Source organism: Chlorocebus sabaeus, chromosome 23 (assembly GCF_047675955.1).
Source record: "Chlorocebus sabaeus isolate Y175 chromosome 23, mChlSab1.0.hap1, whole genome shotgun sequence".
Classification (NCBI taxonomy): domain Eukaryota; kingdom Metazoa; phylum Chordata; class Mammalia; order Primates; family Cercopithecidae; genus Chlorocebus; species Chlorocebus sabaeus.
Genome location: NC_132926.1, coordinates 39,562,351 through 39,581,942, shown reverse-complemented (window position 1 = coordinate 39,581,942; position 19,592 = coordinate 39,562,351). Strand labels below are relative to the sequence as shown.

The following is a 19,592-nucleotide window of genomic DNA, read 5'->3' as shown; positions in this document are numbered from 1 at the left end:
AACAGTGCTGAGTGGGAAGAAGGCATCACAAAGGACCATGTGTTTTATGTTTCCATTTAAATGAAATGTCCAGAATAAGCAAATGCATAAAGACAGCAAGTAGATTCAGGGTATCCAGGGCCAGGGTGGGTGGAGATGGGGGAATTATGGTTAAAAGGCCTGGGGCTTCTTTTTGAAAATATTCTAAAATGGATTGTGGTGTTGGTTGCACAACTCTGTTAAGTTGTAAGAAAACCCACTGCATTGTACAACTTAAATAGGTAAATTGTATGGTATGTGTGTTATATCTCAATAAAGCTGTTTTTTTTTTTTTTAAATGGTTATTAGACTTCATGGTTTTCAGAGAACCTTCACATATACTTTTCTGTCAACTTCTCAGCATAATCCTGTATGTTTAAGAGAGACCAAAGGAAAGGGCTAACCTTTTACTGATCACCTACAATGTGCCAGGCATCATGCTAGTTTCTATCTTGATATAAACAGTATAAAATTAAGGAGTGTGGGCTCCAGAACACAACTGCATCAACTCAAGTTCTGCTTGGCTGCCTATTAGCTGTGTGATCATCCGGCAAACTATTTGCCTCTGTTCCTTATCTATAATGGTAGTTGTTGTAAGGGCTAATGCATGGAAAGTGGCCAGTACTTGTCAGACTATTTCCTCTGTGCTTTTGTGACCTTTTCTGCTCCTCGAAGTGTTCCCTGGAGGAAGGTGGTGCTTGCTCTGTCCTTTAGGTGAAGAGCTGGAGTTTGGTGAGAGTGTGTTTTATGCAAGGTTATACTTCTAAGAAGGGGAAAAATCATGACCAAACCCTAGGTTGAGTACTCTAAGTATCCTACATTTTTCCTCTCTTTCACATAACCTCTTGGGCTCCAATTATGGGAATGGATTGATCCAAATTCAGCCATACTCTCCTGCTCGGACCCTCTTGTGTTCAAGATCACACATGGACAAGATGGCGGGTGGCCATCCAGGATCCCATTCGTAGCTACAGAATGAGGTGAGGTTAGCTGCCTGGGACTCTTTTCAACCTATCACCCATATATGTAGATATTTAGTCAAACACATTATAGGTGCTACAGAAACCCCAAAGGGGAGGTCTTTTAAGGTAATCAAGGAAGTTTTTCTTTTGTTTGTTTGTTTTTCTAAGATGGAGTTTCACTCTGTTCCCCAGGCTGGAGTGCTGTGGCGCGATCTCGGCTCACTACAACCTCTACCTCCCAGGTTCAAGTGATTCTCCTGTCTCAGCCTCCCAGGTAGCTGGGATTACAGGCACGCACCATCGTGCCCGGCTAGTGTTTTTTTTTTCCTTTTTTTTTGTATTTTTAGTAGAGACGGAGTTTCACCATGTTGGCCAGGATGGTCTCAAACTCCTGACCACAGTTATCCACCCCCCTTCGGCCTCCCAAAATGTTGGGATTATAGGCGCGAGCCACCGTGCCTGGCCAATCAAGGAAGATTTTTTAAAAGCTTTTCATTTCCTACGCTTTTCTGTTTTGCTGCCTTCAATAGCACCCGCTTGTCTGGCCATGGGGCTGAACAGGCTTGGCTTTGCCATCTGTGGAGTTCCATCATGGCCATGAAGAGGCCTCCTAGAGGTAAACAAGAGCCAGAGGCCTGCTTAGCACATGACTTCAGCCCTCAGCCATGAGTCCCGACACCAGGGTTGTTGCGCCGGTGAGAGTTCGTCTCAAGAGTTTCCTCTGTAAATATTATTTCTCCAGGATGTCCAAGTTTCATAGCTCATTTTCACTAGATTTCTTTCTGGCTAAGTTTCCTAAACATATATCCTTCTGCAAGTAGGGCTGGCAGGAAGGAGCAACACCCAGGCTGAGCAGCTCGTGTAGCTGGCTAGGTGTCCAGCTCTCTAGTGTGACTTCATTCCAGTTTTCCAGACCTACATCCTCTTGCAGCTGCTGCTGAGGACGGGCAAGGAAGGAGAGAGCATGAGAAAGGGGGGCCTTGGGAAGAGAGGGAGGGGCTGGCCACACAGCAGCAGCTCCTTCCTCAGGTAGCAGCTCAGGGTCGGGGGACGGAGAACCATTCAGTCAACACATATTCATCTACTAGGTGCTGGGACTTACGTTCAGTGCCAGGCATGGTCCCTGCACTCGGGGCTTCCGCATGATTAGGGATACAGACAAATGAACTCTGAGTGATACAGCAACGCAATAACAAAAGCTCCACTTGTTTTTGAGCTAAAAGCAAACAAAAGCACAAAAACTGCAACATTCTTCCTCTCTTCATCTCTCTGTGTGTGTGTGTGTGTGTGTGGTTTTTTAAAAAAAAATTCCCTTTCAAAGAAAGGCAGAATATAACATACAGTGAAAAAAAAAAAAACTACAGTGGGAGAATACAGTAAATCCTTGATGAAAATTGTATTAAAAAACACAATACATTTGGGAGGCTGAGGCAGGTAGATCACAAGGTCAGAAGATCAAGACCAGCCGGTGAAACCCCGTCTCTACTAAAAATACAAAAAAATTTAGCCAGGCGTGGTGGTGGGTTCCTGTAATCACAGCTACTCGGGAGGCTGAGGCAAGAGAATTGCTTGAACCCGGGAGGTGGAGGTTGCAGTGAGCCAAGATGGCGCCACTGCACTCCAGCCTGGCGACGGAGTGAGATTCCGTCTCAAGAAAAGAAAAAAAAGAACACAATACAACATATGTAGCTCATGAATATATCTGTACTAAAATATAAAACTGTGCACCAGATACTGACCAAATTCATACAAGTAGCTGCTTTGGGAAGGATAAGAGGAACTAAGACTGGGAGAGGAATTGAGGAAATGTTTCCTTCATCCTAACTCTATTTCTTTATAAACAGTTCTGAGGTAAGAACAGCCAGCTGCTGACACCAGAGGACTCTAGGTGATGGGATTCCTGATGTTTAGTCTATATCTAGTGCATAGTTTTCTATTTTACTACATATACATGAACTATGTATATTGTTTTGTGTATTTTACAAAATTTTCATCAGGGATTTGCTAATGATCTCCCCTGATTCTCCTTCATACCTTTTAGAATGGTAGCTGATGTGTTAAAGCTCCGTTCATAGTCAATGGGACACTCAGAGCTGGCCAAGACTCCCACTTTTTGTTCCTTGTGACCCCTGAGATGTTTTATGACCTAGCTTAGGCATGAGTCCATGTTGCATCTAGACCTGAGCATAAGTACTCATAAAAGCTGGGTCTTCTTGGGGGCAGACTGGGACGCAGGAGAACTAGGGAGGCAGGAGGGTGGATGAGGACCCTCTAAAGCTCTAACTTCTCTGTCCACTCCCTTTTTCAATACACCCCGACCAGGTTAGCGCACAGAGCAAATCAGGAGGAGCAAGCATCTCTTCTTTATCCCATCCAGGGATCTAGGACTTGCTATCTATGAATAGGAAGGTCTTTGTCTCTCAAGCATCTCAGGGATGAAGGGGCAAGTACTTTTTGAAAAACAAGACATGTCCATGGTCCTCAGGACATTTCCCCTCTGAAATGGGGACATTAACGATGAATTTAGCTGAAGAGATGGAAAGCAACTTTTAAAAAAGTACTCTAATGATAGAAATTTCTTGGAGAAATTCAAACTTAGATAAAGCATTATAAAAATGTACGGGCAGAGGGCTGGAAGTGTTTGCTCGGTGGATTTGTGACTGTATGTGCCCCCAGTAGAATCCAGAGTCCTGTTCCTTTACTAGGAATGAGTTAAGAAGTATTGGTTTGGGGATGGCCTATTTCTCAGAACTATATGTCAATGAAACTGAAATGTGCAGACTCACCTTCGTGGGTCATGGTCTTCCTTGTCCCATGCTCATTATTTAAACTGGTTCACGAGTCCCTGCATACCTGGGAAACCTACATAAAGGGGAGCCCAGAGCTTTTGCATGGCTGTGCTAGCCCCCAACTAGGTGTTCACACCTTTTGTCTGAGGAACTAAGTTCGTAGCTTTGGTTTTCTCCTCTGCTTCCCAAAGCCTTCCATTAGGTCTTAGCAGTAGTTTGTTCACATAAGAACAGCAATCCCTTACTTTCCAAAGGTAAAAAGAAGGAAAAAGGGTTATGAGCCTGCCAGTGCCAAGAGAAGTCAACTTTGAGGTATTGCACCCTGTTTCTGAGCCCCAAGCTATCCTAGCATCTGCCTGTCCCATCCCAGGAAAATGTAAAGATAAGACCACAACTGGTGCATTCAATGAGGAAAATGCCTGGAAAGAGAGGTTCTGCTTCTGTAGCATGTCTGTCCATGGCCTCTAAGCCTGCTTTCCACCTCTGCTCTCCAAAGAGAGGCCAAGAGAGATTATGTGCCTGGTTTATTCTGGGTTGGAGACTTCCCGTCCTTTGCCGTGTTTACCCAAAGTGAGGTCAGCTTCATTCAGAACTTGGTGAGGTTGTTTTATGTCAGTGGCATTTATAATTAAAATGTAGCCACAAGCCGGGATTGGTAAAACATTAGAGAAAGACAGAGAAGGGGAAAAATCGAATTTGGGGGAAAATAATTCCAGTATTTAAAAAAATACACCCACACACCCACACACACACACACATATATATATACACACATCTATATATAAATATATATACACACACACATGTAAATACATATATGGAAAAAACCCTTATCTTAAAAGTTGTCTGCTTCTGTAAGATCTAAAAAAGGTGCCTGGAAAATTTTGATACAGTCCAGAGACTGAATGACATATATGTATATATTATATATAGTTTATATATTATATATTATGCGTGTGTGTGTGTGTATTTTAAAGTTTATATATAAAAATCCTCTGTGTAATCAGATGAGGGTTGTGGGGAGGAGGGCAAGGAGTCCTTTCCATCACGTGTGACCGAGGCGAGAGAACCCTGGTGTGGAGTGCATTCCTGCCTGGAGACCTTCCCCTCTCTCTGACTTCTGGCAGTGGGGTCCAGCTCTCCCCATAGGAGTCATTTGAAAAGCTGTTTTGACTTCGGGTCTATGCTGGTGGGGAATACAGTGCCTTACCCGCTAGGTGCTGAGTGATCCCAACCAGAGAATAGAAGTCTGGACTCCCCTAAAGTAACAGGGCAGGAGGCATTTCATGAAGAGGAACCTGCCCTTTAGAAAGGGCTGCAAGGTAGGATTGTTTTGACCAGTGAATTCTGCTACTGCCTTTAGGATGTGGCTTGATTTATAAATATTTGATTGGCACGCACTTTGCCTAAGAACGTTTCCATTTGTGCAGTGAGTGGTGCCCGTAATTCTGCTCCCCACGTAGCTTCTTGCGTGCTTGGGGAGGTGAGGGGTTGTGGGCTATGGCAGGCAGCTGCAGGTTTGGAATGCTCATAAGGAAATTATTCTCTAATTATTGTTCCAGTTAATAATCCCATTGAGGGATAAGTCATGGTCCCCCTTCACCAGAGAGGAAACTCCCCAGAAAGATCAGAATCAAACACAGAGCAGACTTGCCCTGCCAGAGGAGTGAGATGGAGCGGGGCTTGCTGCATCTGTGCCTGGGCACATTGTGCCTCTGTGTCAGGCCTCAGGGGCTTCAACCCAGGTAGTGCCAGAGAAGCTGGGACAAAGAGTCACCCTCAGTTCTGCGAGTAAGCATAGCATTCACTTAATCTAACAGACTTGACAGGTCAGGTGGTTAGGTGAGGAAGGCTCAGGAATCCCAGAAGAATGATGATCAATATCATTTTTTGGGAGCACTTATGTGCCTAGCAGTGTGCTAAACACTCTTACAAACATTATCACATGAAAACTCCCACGTTCCGATGAGTGGGTGCTGTTGTCATTCTTGCTTTTAAAACAAGGAAACTGAGGCACATTGAGGCACAATGCTGCCATTCCATTCCCAGGATGACACAGCTGGTAAATAGCAGTGTTGGGACCTGACCTCCACCCATCTGACCCACAGCACAGATGTGTGTATTGAATCAGTTTGTGGGGCGGAACCGCTGTCATGATGTTGGTGTCAGGTGGTGGTGGGATACGGAAGGAGCCTTAGTCCTGGAAGCAGAAGATGTGGTCGGTGCCAAGCCCTCCCAGTTAGGAGCTGGTCACGCCTGTCAGCTGCAGCGTTCTCAGAGTGATGATAATTAGTAACCTCTCAAGGTTGTGGTTAGGTGGAAGTGGAGGAGTTCAACACAATGCCCAGCATATATCAGGGCTCGTAGATGTTTATTGAATATATTGTTGACTTTGAATTTAGCTGCCACCAATACAGTTCAGTCACTTATAAAATTAATGTTTACTGGGCATTTTACCAAGTGGCAGGCAATGTGCTAGACACAAAGTTTGTGGTGTTGAGCAATAAGAGACAAAGTCCTTATCCTCTAGGAGTCCAGTAGGAGGGAAAACCATTAAATAACTGCACAAATAAATGGAGAATTATAACCCCAAGGACGGCTGCATGGTACATGAGACACTCTTCAAATGCTTGTGTCCAAAATGGAACTGGCCATCTTCCACCAGACCTGATCCTCTTCCAGGACCTCCCCCTCTCATGGTGACACCATTTATGTGTCTTCCTGAGCTGAAGCTTAGGGGCCAACATGAACCTTCTCACAAACTGTGCCCATCAGCCCTGGGATCTATGCGGCACTCCCTGGCTGATTCTGCCCGGCCTTCCTAGCATGGCAGCGTAACCAGTGTCCACAGTCCATATTGGTAATTGCCTGCAGCAGTGATCTGAAGAATGGTAATGGGACAAACCAAAACCATCTTCTCTGCAGGCCAGAAGTCCACCAGTAGAGACATTTTACTCAGGTCTCTATTCGAATGGCCCCCACACAAGCGTCTGCCCTAGGGTTATACCACTATAAGAAAGGTTAGGTACTTGGAAACTCATTCTCCTTGAGGGAGGAAGAAGATACACTTGCCCAGGAAAGATCAATGACCTTGGGACAAAGAGAAGCCCTGAAAGGAGTTATTTCTGCCTTGTAGAGCTCAAAGGCATACGGTTCTATCTTGTGTGATTTGTTTAAATTTTTCGATTGGCTTTTAGCAACGCTCTTTCTGAAGGAAGTCTTAACATGTGACTCTGTCACCTCAGTCTCTAACTATGCTCAAACTAGTGATCAAAGAATCGAAAATATCTCCTTGCCAGGCCGTGCGGATCACATGTAGCCAGGGAGCATCCGCCTCATGCCTGGCCGAGGCAATTCTGTTTCTGAATAACCCTTGAAACTCAGAAGGGCTTTGGCAGTACCACCACTGGGCAGAAGAGGGCGACAGAACCACATTCAGGGAGTACCTCCGTGCCCAGGACGCCTCTCACCTGCAGAATCCTAGTAAATAGAAGTTTCGCCCTTATGAGGCACACTAGGCAATGCTGCCATTCCATTCCACAGGTGAAGAAACTGAGTCTCAGCGAGATTAAACGATTTTCCTGAAAATTAGTTGGGAACACTGGAGACACTTAAATTTCTAGTTAGGAAAGGACTGGAAGAGTCCTAGGGCTGGGGGGCTTGAAGCTTCTCTTGCAGAGTTTGCAAACAGAAAGAATGCATAATGGTAAGAATGTTAATTGTCCAGGGCTGCTCCAGGTAGAAAGGGGCAGAGTAGGCTTGAACTGGAGCCTGCTGACTCTGCAGCGGAATATCCAGTTCCAGTAATGACAGGTACAGGGATGGGCTTCTGACCACCCACCCCACTTACTCTGATCTCTGTCCTCTTGGTCCTTGTTCTTAGTTCAGAGCAAGCAAATGATAGGCCCACACAACAACTCCGAGTGTTGGCAGACAGACCCTGAATCCAAAGCCCCTTGGCTTTCCTGGGTGGCAATACTGTAAAAAAGAAGAGTCTGGAAGGTCCTTAAATACGACCCTCTGTTACCATATGCTAGGCTGATTATATAGAAGGCTCGATGATGATAACTGCAATATGAACCAACACGTGCTGTGCTGTTCCTCTGTGCCAGCCACTGTGCCAAGAACTCTCACTATATTATCTCATTTAACCCTCCCAAGAAACCTGTGAGGCAAGGAATATTAGTATTCTTTTTGTACAAATGAGAAAAGTGAGGACAGAAAGGTGCAGTTGCCCCAGTTCACTTGGAAAATAATCTGGCGTTCCTTGAATGCAGAAATCCTCACCTGCACTCCCAGGGCTACGTTGTGCTCCTTTCTAGGGGTTCCTGACATCCTAAGTCAGGCGGCCAAATCCACTGTGGACTCCAGAAGTTGTGCCAGCGTTACACACCCAGAGTGCAGTCTGTTTTGCTAATGATGGAATGACAACAAGGAAGCCATTTTCCATTGCTACAGAAATTCCAGTATTGGAGCCTCTTGTCACTCCAGAAGTCAAGGTTTCCCAGAAGAGCTAGCTTAACCCCAAGGAACATATCACGAAGCTTGTCTTTCCTCCTGGGTTCTGAGGACCGGAGAGCATTCCCTACTTTTTCAGAAAATTGGTAAGATGTATTAGGAACACTTAAAACCCAGAGGAATTAAAGCTTGTTCCCTTGTGTTCTGTGGGGCAGATCACATGAATTGTGTATCATGCCTGACACAATGGACTACAATCTATGTTTGCTAATTTGCAGTGAACATTGCTTATGTATGCTTTTTAACAAACTAGAGTCCTTTTTTTGCCTCATTCTGACACCTGTTTTTTCACTGAGAATAAGGCATTCAGCAAGCCCATTTGAAGATAAACCATCAAAACAAAGCCCAAAAGAGCTAATTCTGCAGCTGCAAGCCCCAGCGTCAGCCTTCCTGCTCCTCATCTCAAGGGTCTGTGTGGTGGGTGGGGAGGAAGGAACAATGTCACCTCGTGTGTAAACGTCAGCGTCCATCTCCATTACCCGTGCATCTGAGGGTAGAGCGTGAGCACCAGTGAAGTGGTCATTTGTGCTTAGAACCTGCAACCTCTGGTGCATGGTCCATGAATAATTAAGACCACCTGATATATAAACCATCATGTCAAAGTGAGTGTTTTGTATTGCATTTTAAAGCCAGTCCTACAGAAACTTCCTGCCTGCCTGGCTTCTTCTGTGTCTCCTGATTTTCCTTCTCTTGATTTGTTTTATGTTTGACTCTTGAGATTGCTGACCCTCTAAGCAGGGACTGGATCTGGCTTTAGGCTTCTTTGTAACCTCTGATGCGGCAGTGGGACTCAGGGAATCTCAGATGACATCACGATAGGACCTGGACACCTAATATCAAACATACACACCAGTGCCAGAAGTATCAAAGCAGAAGGAAGAGATTTTTTTATACTTAGAGAGTCAAGAAGATTCTTTTCTCCAGAGTCATACCTTCATTTATCAACACCTCTGAGACTCGGGCTGCCAGGAAGTGCTGGAAGAGATATTCAGCATTTGGCGCTAGTCGCTCCTACTCTCCAGTTTCTATAAGGTCTGGAGAATGACTTTACCTCTGCTGGTTACCACAGCCACATCTGCGTGATACGCAGAGGGAAAGCTGCGTAATTTATGATGTGTAAGACTACGATTATGAACTAGGATTTCACAAATCAAGCCCAGTGGAAACATAACCAGGAGAGTCAGTTGACTTGAAACGGAGCCCACATCTCTGTGCAGGATTTACCGCCATGCCCGTCTGGTTCATCCCATCATGGAGCATGCAGACCCCTGACTAGCCTTCGGGGCCAGATCCTTCACTAGTTACAGAAACCTGGGAAAACACACAGGGATCGAGCACCGGCAGCCAGTTCTGTTGGGTCAGCAGAGAGTGCTTTAAAAAACTTGAAATAGGACACGTTTGGGTAAGTGGTGGCCCCCACAACTCCCTATTTTCCAAACCCAGACATTCTACACATTTATGTGACTCCACCTCTGAATGTGTCACGCCTGAATAGAACCTTGGAGAAGCAAGTACCCATACTTAAATATGCACCTTCCTCCCACCTTGACTACAGAAGATGTCAGAAAGGGAAGGGGGTGCCATAGAGATGAGCTTACTGTGCTGGTCGCTCCTGTCCCTTGTCCCATCCACTGTGCCATCCGGAAGGATCCTCAAGAAGTGGCCCCCGTTGCTACAGTAGAGAAGTTTGGGCTTCTTGTAATTCCCTGGAGGCAGATTAAACTTCTCGGTCAGGGCTGTGAACGTGGTGATTTCCCCTTCAGCCATGGCTCAGCAGCTGCTGCTTGTGGCGCTTTCAAGACTGTAAGAAATTGAACAAACCTGTAGTCGGTTCTTCCAGCAAAGGCACAAAATGCACTTTGAAGAGAGGAAGGACAGCTTCAGGGCACAGGGCTCCTGGGTGGTGAGTAAGCACAGCCTGCCCAGGTGATGCCCGCAGTCCGCAGGCCTGTGGGGCGGCTGGTGGTTAAGGAAGGATGGTCCCAGGTCTGGGAGGGGTTTCCAGGGCATTTCTCTCTTCCCAGTTGGACACAGCTTTGGACCAAAGTGTGCATTTTTTAGAACTTCAAATTTAATCATTTGACCAAGGGGAAAAAAAATCATGTTTTGGTCCCTCCTTCTGGTCCACACACATCCTCAAATTAAACACCAAAGTTGCACTAAAATAACACCCAGGGTCTGGCTGAAACCCACAAAAGCTAAGAGGCCAGGACCAAGGTTCTGCCCTCCACCCTCACGCTGTCTTGATGAGGTACAGCGAAGCAGATAGCACAGATGGCCTGGACATTCAGGACCTGTAGCCAAAGGCACAGGAGGCCTTTCAGGGACACAACAGGGACAGCAAAGGCTTAGTATGTTAAGGCAACCTTCTGGATTGACTGTGGGAAACAGAGCTGGAACCCGGGAAAAAGGCACAGAGTGGGAGTAAGTGGGGTTTGTAAAGGGCAAACACCACATCAAAGGAAATGTTACGAGACCAATTATGAAGACTGTGCCTGGTCCCTGCCCATTCCACGGCTTCCACATAGCTTCATGTGGCACAGAGAGGTGGGTCTGTCCCTTGCACACAGGCTGTTTTCATCCTAGCTATTTTCTAATGTGTGATAGAACACAGAAACCACCACGTTATATATAATATACCTTTAACATTATATGTAGCCACTATATACAATATATAGAGTTATTATATTATTAATGTGAAAATGCATCACTTACACCTCAGAGGATTAAAAAACAAAACCAATGAGCATTAGAATTGGTTAAAACATATACTTGCCCCACCATTTAGGAGAAGGAAGTGCTGGTGACTGAAAAGAAAGAGGCCAAAAAGAGACCAGGAAACTAACATGGGAGCTGCACCTTTTTAAAATTTTATTTTTATTTTTATTTTTTGAGATGGAGTCTCTCTCTGCAGCCCAGGCTGGAGTGCAGTGGCACGATCTCGGCTTGCCGCAACCTTTGCCTCCCAGGTCCCGGTTCAAGCAATTCTCCTGCCTTAATCCCAGGTAGCTGGGATTACAGGAGTGCACCGCCATGCCTGGCTAAGTTTTGTATTTTTAGTAGAAATGGGGTTTCACCATATTGGCCAGGCTGGTCTTGAACTCCTGACGTCATGATCTGCCTGCCTCGGCCTCCCAAAGTGCTGGGATTACAGGCATGAGCTACCGTGCCCGGCCTGGGAGCTGCACTTTGTAAGTGTGTGTAGTGAATGTGATCATCAATACATATTGATTACCAAGTGGTCTTAGAATGAAAATCATCATCCTCATCATTAATATATTTTGGGCTACAGGTTATCTCAAGTAATCTCACCATAATCCTTTGAAGTGGACACTAATATTATCCTCAGTTTTAATAAAATAAAACCAAAGCTTAGAGATGTTCAGTGACCTGCCCAAGGGCAACAGCTAGTAAGCAATGGAGCTGAACCACAAAAGGAATCTGGGAACAGAAAGCCCCATTTTTCTCTTGATCACCATGAAAAGGTTTAGTGACTTTATCAACACTAGTCTTTTTATGAGAAGTGGGGTTTTCACCCATTGCCTGGCGTGTACATCTGCCACCATTAACTTGTCATTCATATATTTATTCATTTGTGATCCAAAGGTTGGCTGGTCTCCACCAACAGCCTCTCCTTTTGCCCCCATGTCATCCATGAAACAGGACTCCGTGCATCTCCTTCTTCTCCAGGAGAAGCCCACCCCAGCAGCTTCGTGAGCATCATGGAAGACCAGCAGCTACGCTGTCTTCCCTGCACTAACCATCCGTCAGTGCCTGCAGCAGCCTTGTGGAGCTGCTGTCATAGGAGACAGTTCCCTCATAAATTGACACCAATTACAATAATTTGTCCTTAGGACTTTAAAATGAGGGCTCATGTTGGAAGCCTCCATCCGTTTTCTCTGCTCCTGGCATTTTTAACATGTCTGGTACATTTTTCCCACTCTGCTGCCACATGGGCCCGCCATTGTCCCTGGTTTGAGCTACTGTTGGAGGTGCCTCCAAGAACCCCAAAGAGAATTTTGCATATACCATATAAACTATATTTAAAGTCAGACCGTCCCAAATGTCCCCTTCATCCCATATGGTGAAACTTTGATCAATTCTTTTCGCATAATACAGCAACAGACAGAAAATAAATATAATATTACATATATATAATTTTATTTATGTCAATTTCACAGAGAGGATTGCAGAGTTTATCTTGCGTAGTACAATCTCTCTCCATCCTCACTGTCTCTTCCAAACCTTCTCTCTTATCCATAAGCCTCTAAGTCCTTCTGTGCCCACCTCTGGCTCTCTTACTCTCTCTCCCTTTGTCTCTTCGTCTGTCTCTCCACTCACTCCTCTCTCCACCCAGCCTCTCACTCTAACTTCTCACTCCACTCCCTTCTGGATCCACTTCTAAAGTAAAGCAATTTAGCTCTTCCCAATGTGGATACCTTTATGCCTCACCTCTCCATTAGCACACAACCATCACCAGATTCCCCTTCCTTAAAGTACAACTAAGAGATAATGAATTTTTTCTTTCATTTATTTTTTCCAAGCACTTCCTAAGTTATGTACTTCATTTGGTATAGGAGACAATAATTATATACTAGTGGTTGCCACTTAACTGAACAGATAGTCATTTGTATTGTCAATCTCAGGTGGGCTGAATTTTGTTTCTCCTTGTCTCTGACTTCCTCCGGTGTAGGTCCCCATTTGCTTCTGATTGTGGGGCAATTTCATGTTAAGAATGGCCTTTTAGGCCAGGCATGGTGGCTCATGCCTATAATCCTAGCAATTTGGGAGGTCAAGGCAGGTAGATCACTGGAGGTCAAGCGTTCAAGATCAGCCTGGCTAACATGGCAAAAACCCATCTCTACCAAAAATACAAAAATTAGCCAGGCGTGGTGATGCGTGCCTGTAGTCCCAGCTGCTCAGGAGGCTGAGGCAGGAGAATTGCTTGAACCTGGGAGACAGCAGTTGCAGTGAGCCAAGATTGAGCCATTGTACTCCAGCCTGTGCAACAGAGCGAGACTCCATCTCAAAAGAAAAAAAAAAAGAATGGCCTTTCTTCTAGATCCACCTAGATTCTAGATCATGTGTGTATGAGCCATACAGCCCAGACTTAATCATTGTGGAGTTCTCACTGGCTAACTGACCTCGGCCAGAGCCCAGCAGGTCCTCAGGGACCCCTCCCTCCTGACCACAGTGTACCTGCAGTTATACAAGGCCACACCTCTGCTGTCTGCCTGCTCCCCTCAGTGAGAGGGACCGTCATGAGGGTGCCTATACTGATGTCAGATGGCTCCCCAAACCCTTCATATCCATGCCTGAAAACCTGAAGGAGACAAGTAGGCTCCTGAAAATAAGCCTGGAGTCAACATGAAACTGACAGACAATGGTAGCTGGGATTGATGACTCAGCTGAAACATACAAAAAATGAAATCCCTTTTTGTTGCTAAAGGAAACCCCTGGGGCATGAAAAGCCCTTATTTTAAACTTTATTTGTAATTTACCTATAGTTTGAGCAGTAGTTGGTTCAAAGTTCCTTGCCAATCCACACTATTTGTTAAAGGCTAGAAATAAAGGAAGTATATGACGTGATAAAACCATAAGGCAGCAACCTTAGCAGGCCCTTGGAGATTTATACAAATTGCTTTAATAAATGAATCCATTAACTAAGTGAAATCAGGCATTAAGTGTAATGGAAATTTATAAGCTCTGCTTCTTGTTACTATTTTCCTTTTAGTGGCTGTCAGAGAAGGGGATTGTCTATGTTGTGTTGGGAAATGGAGAAGATCAAGCCCAGCGAACTCCATGTTATCATAGTGCATGAAGCCCAGCCCTTTGAGATTTGGAGCACTGGGGAGATTTTAGGAAATCCAGATGATTTTTTTGATTTATCAGTGACACCCAGGTTAGAGGAACGCCGAGCCTATTGGAACATCTGTGTTAAGGCTGACATACTTTGTCAGCTGTGGCCTCTGGAAGGGAACCTGAACTCTGACACACGAACAGGATGTGGATAGTAAGCAATCACTTTGGCTCTGGGAACCTTGGCGAGTCATTCGCTCCTTCTGAGATGTTTCCTCTAATAATTCTCAGCCTGCCTCTCACACAGTCGTCTGAAGGATTAAATGGGTACAATATTCATACAGCATTTGAAAAATGGGACCTGACCTATAGGAGATAGTAGTAATTGGTTATGTTGAACTAGTTGGAGTCTGGTGTGATCTAAGTCAGCTGTGACTAAATGCTTAATTTAAAATGATTTTTTAATTGGTTTGAAAATAGAAGTTTTTCATTCCCATATTTGGCAGAAATGAGCTAAGCTCCTCCCCCTGTGATGTAAGCCACAAACATAGCAGAGAAGATGGACGCAAAGGTAAGCCATGGTTATGTAAGAAAAAAATCCTGGTCTGCATTTCAGACTCAGTTCTCAGCTTATCGACAGTTAATATAGTGACAGTTACTATATAGTTATTATAGTTATTTGCAAAGCCCATTATTTCTAGGAGACATTTGTGCTTGGCTTGTCCCTGGAAACTAAGCTGGAAGGAAAGACGGTGATGTGTTAAGAATCAAAGGAAGGCAAACACTGACATTTATTTTTTAGTTTTGTTTTTAATCCCTGTCACTATGTAAGCAATGTGGAATACCCATGAAGGAGGATATTTTGCAAAGTGTATAAAGCCCCTGAAGGTAGATGTGTAGACAGACACCTGCTAAGGTGATAATTGGATGTATCCTCAAACCCAGCACATACAAAACAGGCCTTAGCTTTGGTTCCAAATATGCTCTAAGTCCTTGCTCCCTGTGGCTATATGAATGGCATCACCCAAAATCTTAACTCTTCCTTAGAGATATTAACTTTAATTTTTGTTAAGTCAAATATACATGTTAAATGTTAAAGGTAACTAGTAAAAGAAAATAAATAGAATGTATTTAGTCCAAGCAGCAACTGGTAGGGGCAAGGGGAATAAGGTGGAATAAATAAAACTGTGCCTATCTTCGTGACCAGCCTGACCAACATGGGGAAACCCCATCTCTACTAAAAATACAAAATTATCCGGGCGTGGTGGCGCATGCCTGTAATCCCAGCTACTCAGGAGGCTGAGGCAGGAGAATCGCTGGAACCCGGGAGGCAAAGGTTGTGGTGAGCTGAGATTGCAGCATTGTACTCCAGCCTGAGCAGCAACAGCGTAACTCCGTCTCAAGAAAAAACAAAAAACAAAAACAAAAAAACCCTGTGCTATTCCAAAATAATCCAGAAAAAGAAAAAAAGGAAATAAAGTAAAAAAATTGCTCAAAATTGGGTGGCCAAAATAAATCCAAATATATTTATAATCACAATAAATGTAATGTGCTAAATTTACTAGCTACTTTTTTTTTTAAAAATCCATCTGCATTCTGATTACAAGAGACACATTTAAAACATAATGACATAGAAAGGTTAAAAGTAAAAGAATGAAAAATAGATACCAGACAAATGTTAACAAAAAAGTAGAAAACTCGGCCAGGCGCGGTGGCTCACGCCTGTAATCCCAGCACTTTGGGAGGCCCAGGCGGACGGATTACAAGGTCAGGAGATAGAGATCATCCTGGCTAACACGGTGAAATCCCGTCTCTACTAAAAATACAAAAAATTAGCCGGGTGTGGTGGCGGGCGCCTGTAGTCCCAGCTGCTGGGGAGGGTGAGGCAGGAGAATGGTGAGAACCCGGGAGGTGGAGCTTGCAGTGAGCCAAGATTGCACCACTGCACTCCAGCCTGGGAGACAGAGCAAAACTCTGTCTCAAAGAAAAAAAAAAATTTTTGAAAACTCGTGTGGCTATATTAATATCAGATAAAATAGGTCTAAGACAATAAGAATGACTAAAGATAAAAGGGATTGCCACATAATAAGTGGATTAATTCAACAGAAAGATATACAAATTCTAAACATGTATATATCTAATAACGTAGCCTCAAAAATACATAAAACAAAACTTGAGAAATATGTAAAGGGAAAATGACAACTCCACAATTATGGTGGGAGATTTTATAATACATTTCTGTCATAAATGACAGAGCAAACAGACACCAAATATTAATAAGTATGTAGAAGATTGAAATACACCACTAGTAAATTTAATTGATGAGTATATAAAAGAACCTTGTACCCAACAATGAAGTGAACTTCATTCTTATCAAGGACACATGGAACATTTACAAAAATTGACCCTGTACCAGGTCATAAGGCAAGACAACCCAAATAGAAGAATGTTTCATTGAGACTGTTCTTTGGGCAGAATAGAAATCACTCCCACCCGTTCAGTTGGTGACAATGCCCTTTCAGTTTTACCTTTTTAGTGTCTCCTAAAGCCATTCTCTTTTCTCCAGCCTCACTGCTGTTGCCTTAGCACAGACCCAGCACCTGTCTCACCTGGGCTGCTGCAGCAGGTCTCACCTTTCCAGCACTGCCTTCTTTCAATCCACTGTCAATTCTGCTGCTAGTGACCATTCTAACTCATCACTCCCCCGCTGTAGATCTTTGTCTGGGTCATTGATTTCCCATTGTTTTTCAGGATAAAACCCAGACTCCTGCCATGACCTGTGAGGCTCTCATCATTAACCCTGTGACTTTTTCTCTTATTGGCCTCTTTTTATAGTCCCCCTACACCCTCATACTCACCCAGATCTTAGCCCAAACATTCTTCTGCTGCCAACAGTATTCTCTCTCTTGCTCTCTCTCTCTCTTTCTCCTTTCCTCCACCCTTTCACCATGGTCTGGCTAAGTCACACTCACCCTTCAAAAATTTAGCTGGATATTTCGGATATTTCCTCCTCAAGCAAGCCTTATTTGGACACATCCCCCAACCCTAACCTTCCTGCTCTTTCTTAAAATTCACATATACCAGTTTAGGTGGGTTCATTCCCCTGTGCTCTCTCAACGGCAGACAGCATTTCCTTTACTTCACTGCAGTGCTGGGTGTAATTCCCATCTATATCCTCCTGCCTAAACTCTTCAGTGATTTCCCATTGCTCCGGGACAAAAACAAAAGCCTTGCGGTGGCCTGCAGGAGGTTCAACTCTTACTCCCCTTCTGCCTCATTTCCCACCACGTCTCCCTCCAAACTTGCCTTCCATTTTCTGATTCCCTCCCACCCTAGGACCTTTGCCCATGCTGTTCCTTCTGGAGTGATGTTCCTCTCTTTCTCTCTCCCCTGCTCCCCTGGTTAACTCCTAATTTTTCTTCAAATCTTAGTTCAACTCTCAATTCCTCATGAAAGCCTTTCCTGGCTTCCCTGAACTGAATCAGGTTCCTCCAGTTCTCATAGGACCATTTAACATTTCTTCATAGCTCTTACTACCAGTGTTTAATTACACATTCACTCTTGTGATTATTTAATGTCTCTTTTCATGACTGGACTGTCAGCTCCATGTTAGTACAAACCAATTGGTCTTGCTCACAATGGTATCCCAGTGCCTGGCAAAATGCCTGGCACCCAATGGGCATTTGATAAACATCTGTTGAATAAGCAAATGAATGTAATTTAACTTCGTATACTTGACTGACTCCTTCATTAGTCTCTGAGACCCTGGGACAGAAACTATGCCTTTTCTTTCTGTATCCAGCATTGAGCAAATACCTATGCATAATTAGTGTCCTGTGAATTCTTGTTGATTGAAGGGTCAGTCCTTTCTCAGGAGCCTCTCATGGAACGTCTTATCAGACTACCTAACTAGCAGGTGATGTCCTACAGGTATTGACAAAAAAGCTAAGCCGAGAGCCTAAATATGTTTTAATTGGGTTCAAATTAGGCCAGAATACCTTACCTTTGGTTAAAGGCAGGCTCAAACCCTGTCCTCATCTTGTAATAAATACTTCCTTATTTCTTTAAAGAAAATACTATGGAAATTAAGGCTCTCAGAAAGGAAGTGATCAGCTCCTTTAGTCTCAAGTCTGAACTTATCTAACCAAGAAAAATATTTGTAGGGCCTGGAAAAAAAATCCAGGTTTTGTTATTTCTGCCAAGGCGTGTTAGGCTGGCAGGGACCCACCTTCCACTCCCTGGTGAAGGAAAGTTTGCCGAAGAAAGGGAGGCAGTGTGTTCTTTGCTGTCTTTTTCTTCTACTCCACCCTCTGTGATCTGTACTGGGTCTAAGGTAGAAGTGTAGCCATGGCTGTCTGGCCTGGGCTAGCATCTCAGCATGCTGTCCCCAAAACCAGTTCTGTTCCATGAGCTGAAATCTCATCTTCCGTGGCTGACAGTAAACTGTGGACCTGACTATGGGATGGACTTGACAATGGTGTGCAGGAGACAGCTCCCACAAGCTCATGTAAGCCAATTATTAAATATTCAGGAATTTTACTATTATTAAACCATTAATATCTTGAAATTAACCCTGGTGAGAGCATTTATATCATAGAAATTGGCAAATGCCAGGGCTTTTAAAATTCTCTCTCTTTTTTTTTTCTCCTCTGATAGCTGGTTTACCCAGCATACTGCTAAACTTGGGTTTGAATCCTGGTTGGACACTCACTAGTAAATGACTCATTCTCACAGTGCCCCAGTTTCCTCATCTGCAAAATGGGGCTACATAACAGTAGCTACTGAACAGAGTCACTGTAATCTCAGCACTGGAGAACTTGTGAGCATTCCACAGGTGTTAGCTTGACTATCACCTAAGCTGTATAACCTTTTGTCACCTTTTTTTTTTTTGAGACGGAGTCTTGCTCTGTCACCCAGGCTGGAGTGCAGTGGCGCAATCTCGGCTCACTGCAAGCTCCGTCCCCCGGGTTCAAGTGATTTCTCCAGCCTCAGCCTCCCGAGTAGCTGGGATTATAGACGCATGCCACCATACCCAACTAATTTTTGCATTCGTTTAGTAGATACGGGGTTTCTACCATGTTGGCCAGGCTGGTTTCCTGACCTCAGGTGATCTGCCTGCCTCAGCCTCCCAAAGTGCTGGGATCACAGGCGTGAGCCACCGCGCCCGGCCCCGTTTGTCACTTTTATAAATCATCTGATATTGATTTAGGATTGAACAAATTTGATTTTTCATATTTAGAAATATTTTGAGTCCTTTCATTTTTAAGTTTTTTTTTTTTTTCTTTTTCTTTCTTTCTTTTTTTTTTTTTGAGACAAAGTCTGGCTCTGTCGCCCAGGCTGGAGTGCAGTGGAGCAATCTCGGCTCACTGCAACCTCCACCTCCCAGGTTCACAGCATTCTCCTGCCTCAGCCTCCCAAGTAGCTGGGACTACAGGTGCCTGCCACCACACCCAGCTAATTTTTTGTGTTTTTAGTAGAAACGGGGTTTCACCATGTTCACCAGGAT

The 19,592-nt window shown here is 44.3% G+C and overlaps 1 protein-coding gene and 1 long non-coding RNA gene across 15 annotated transcripts in view; one reads left to right on the top strand and one right to left on the bottom strand.

Moving 5' to 3' along the window:
* FGF1 (fibroblast growth factor 1) overlaps positions 1-19,592 on the bottom strand; it is a 107,639-nt gene that overhangs the window by 12,128 nt on the left and 75,919 nt on the right. For 6 of the 13 annotated variants that reach the window (XM_008014790.3, XM_038006624.2, XM_008014799.3 and 3 more), the window contains one exon: positions 9,886-10,088. In XM_008014790.3, the coding sequence (XP_008012981.2) occupies positions 9,886-10,054 (169 nt within the window). In that variant the 5' untranslated portion in view covers positions 10,055-10,088. Of the gene's footprint in view, positions 1-9,885; positions 10,089-16,614; positions 16,906-16,944; positions 17,101-19,592 lie in introns of those variants that run through there. The other 7 variants (XM_008014788.3, XM_008014798.3, XM_038006618.2 and 4 more) reach the window with 6 other exon arrangements.
* The window catches only part of LOC103244713 (uncharacterized), a 301,134-nt gene that overhangs the window by 212,556 nt on the left and 68,986 nt on the right, over positions 1-19,592 (top strand). The gene's annotated exons all lie outside the window — the stretch shown is intronic.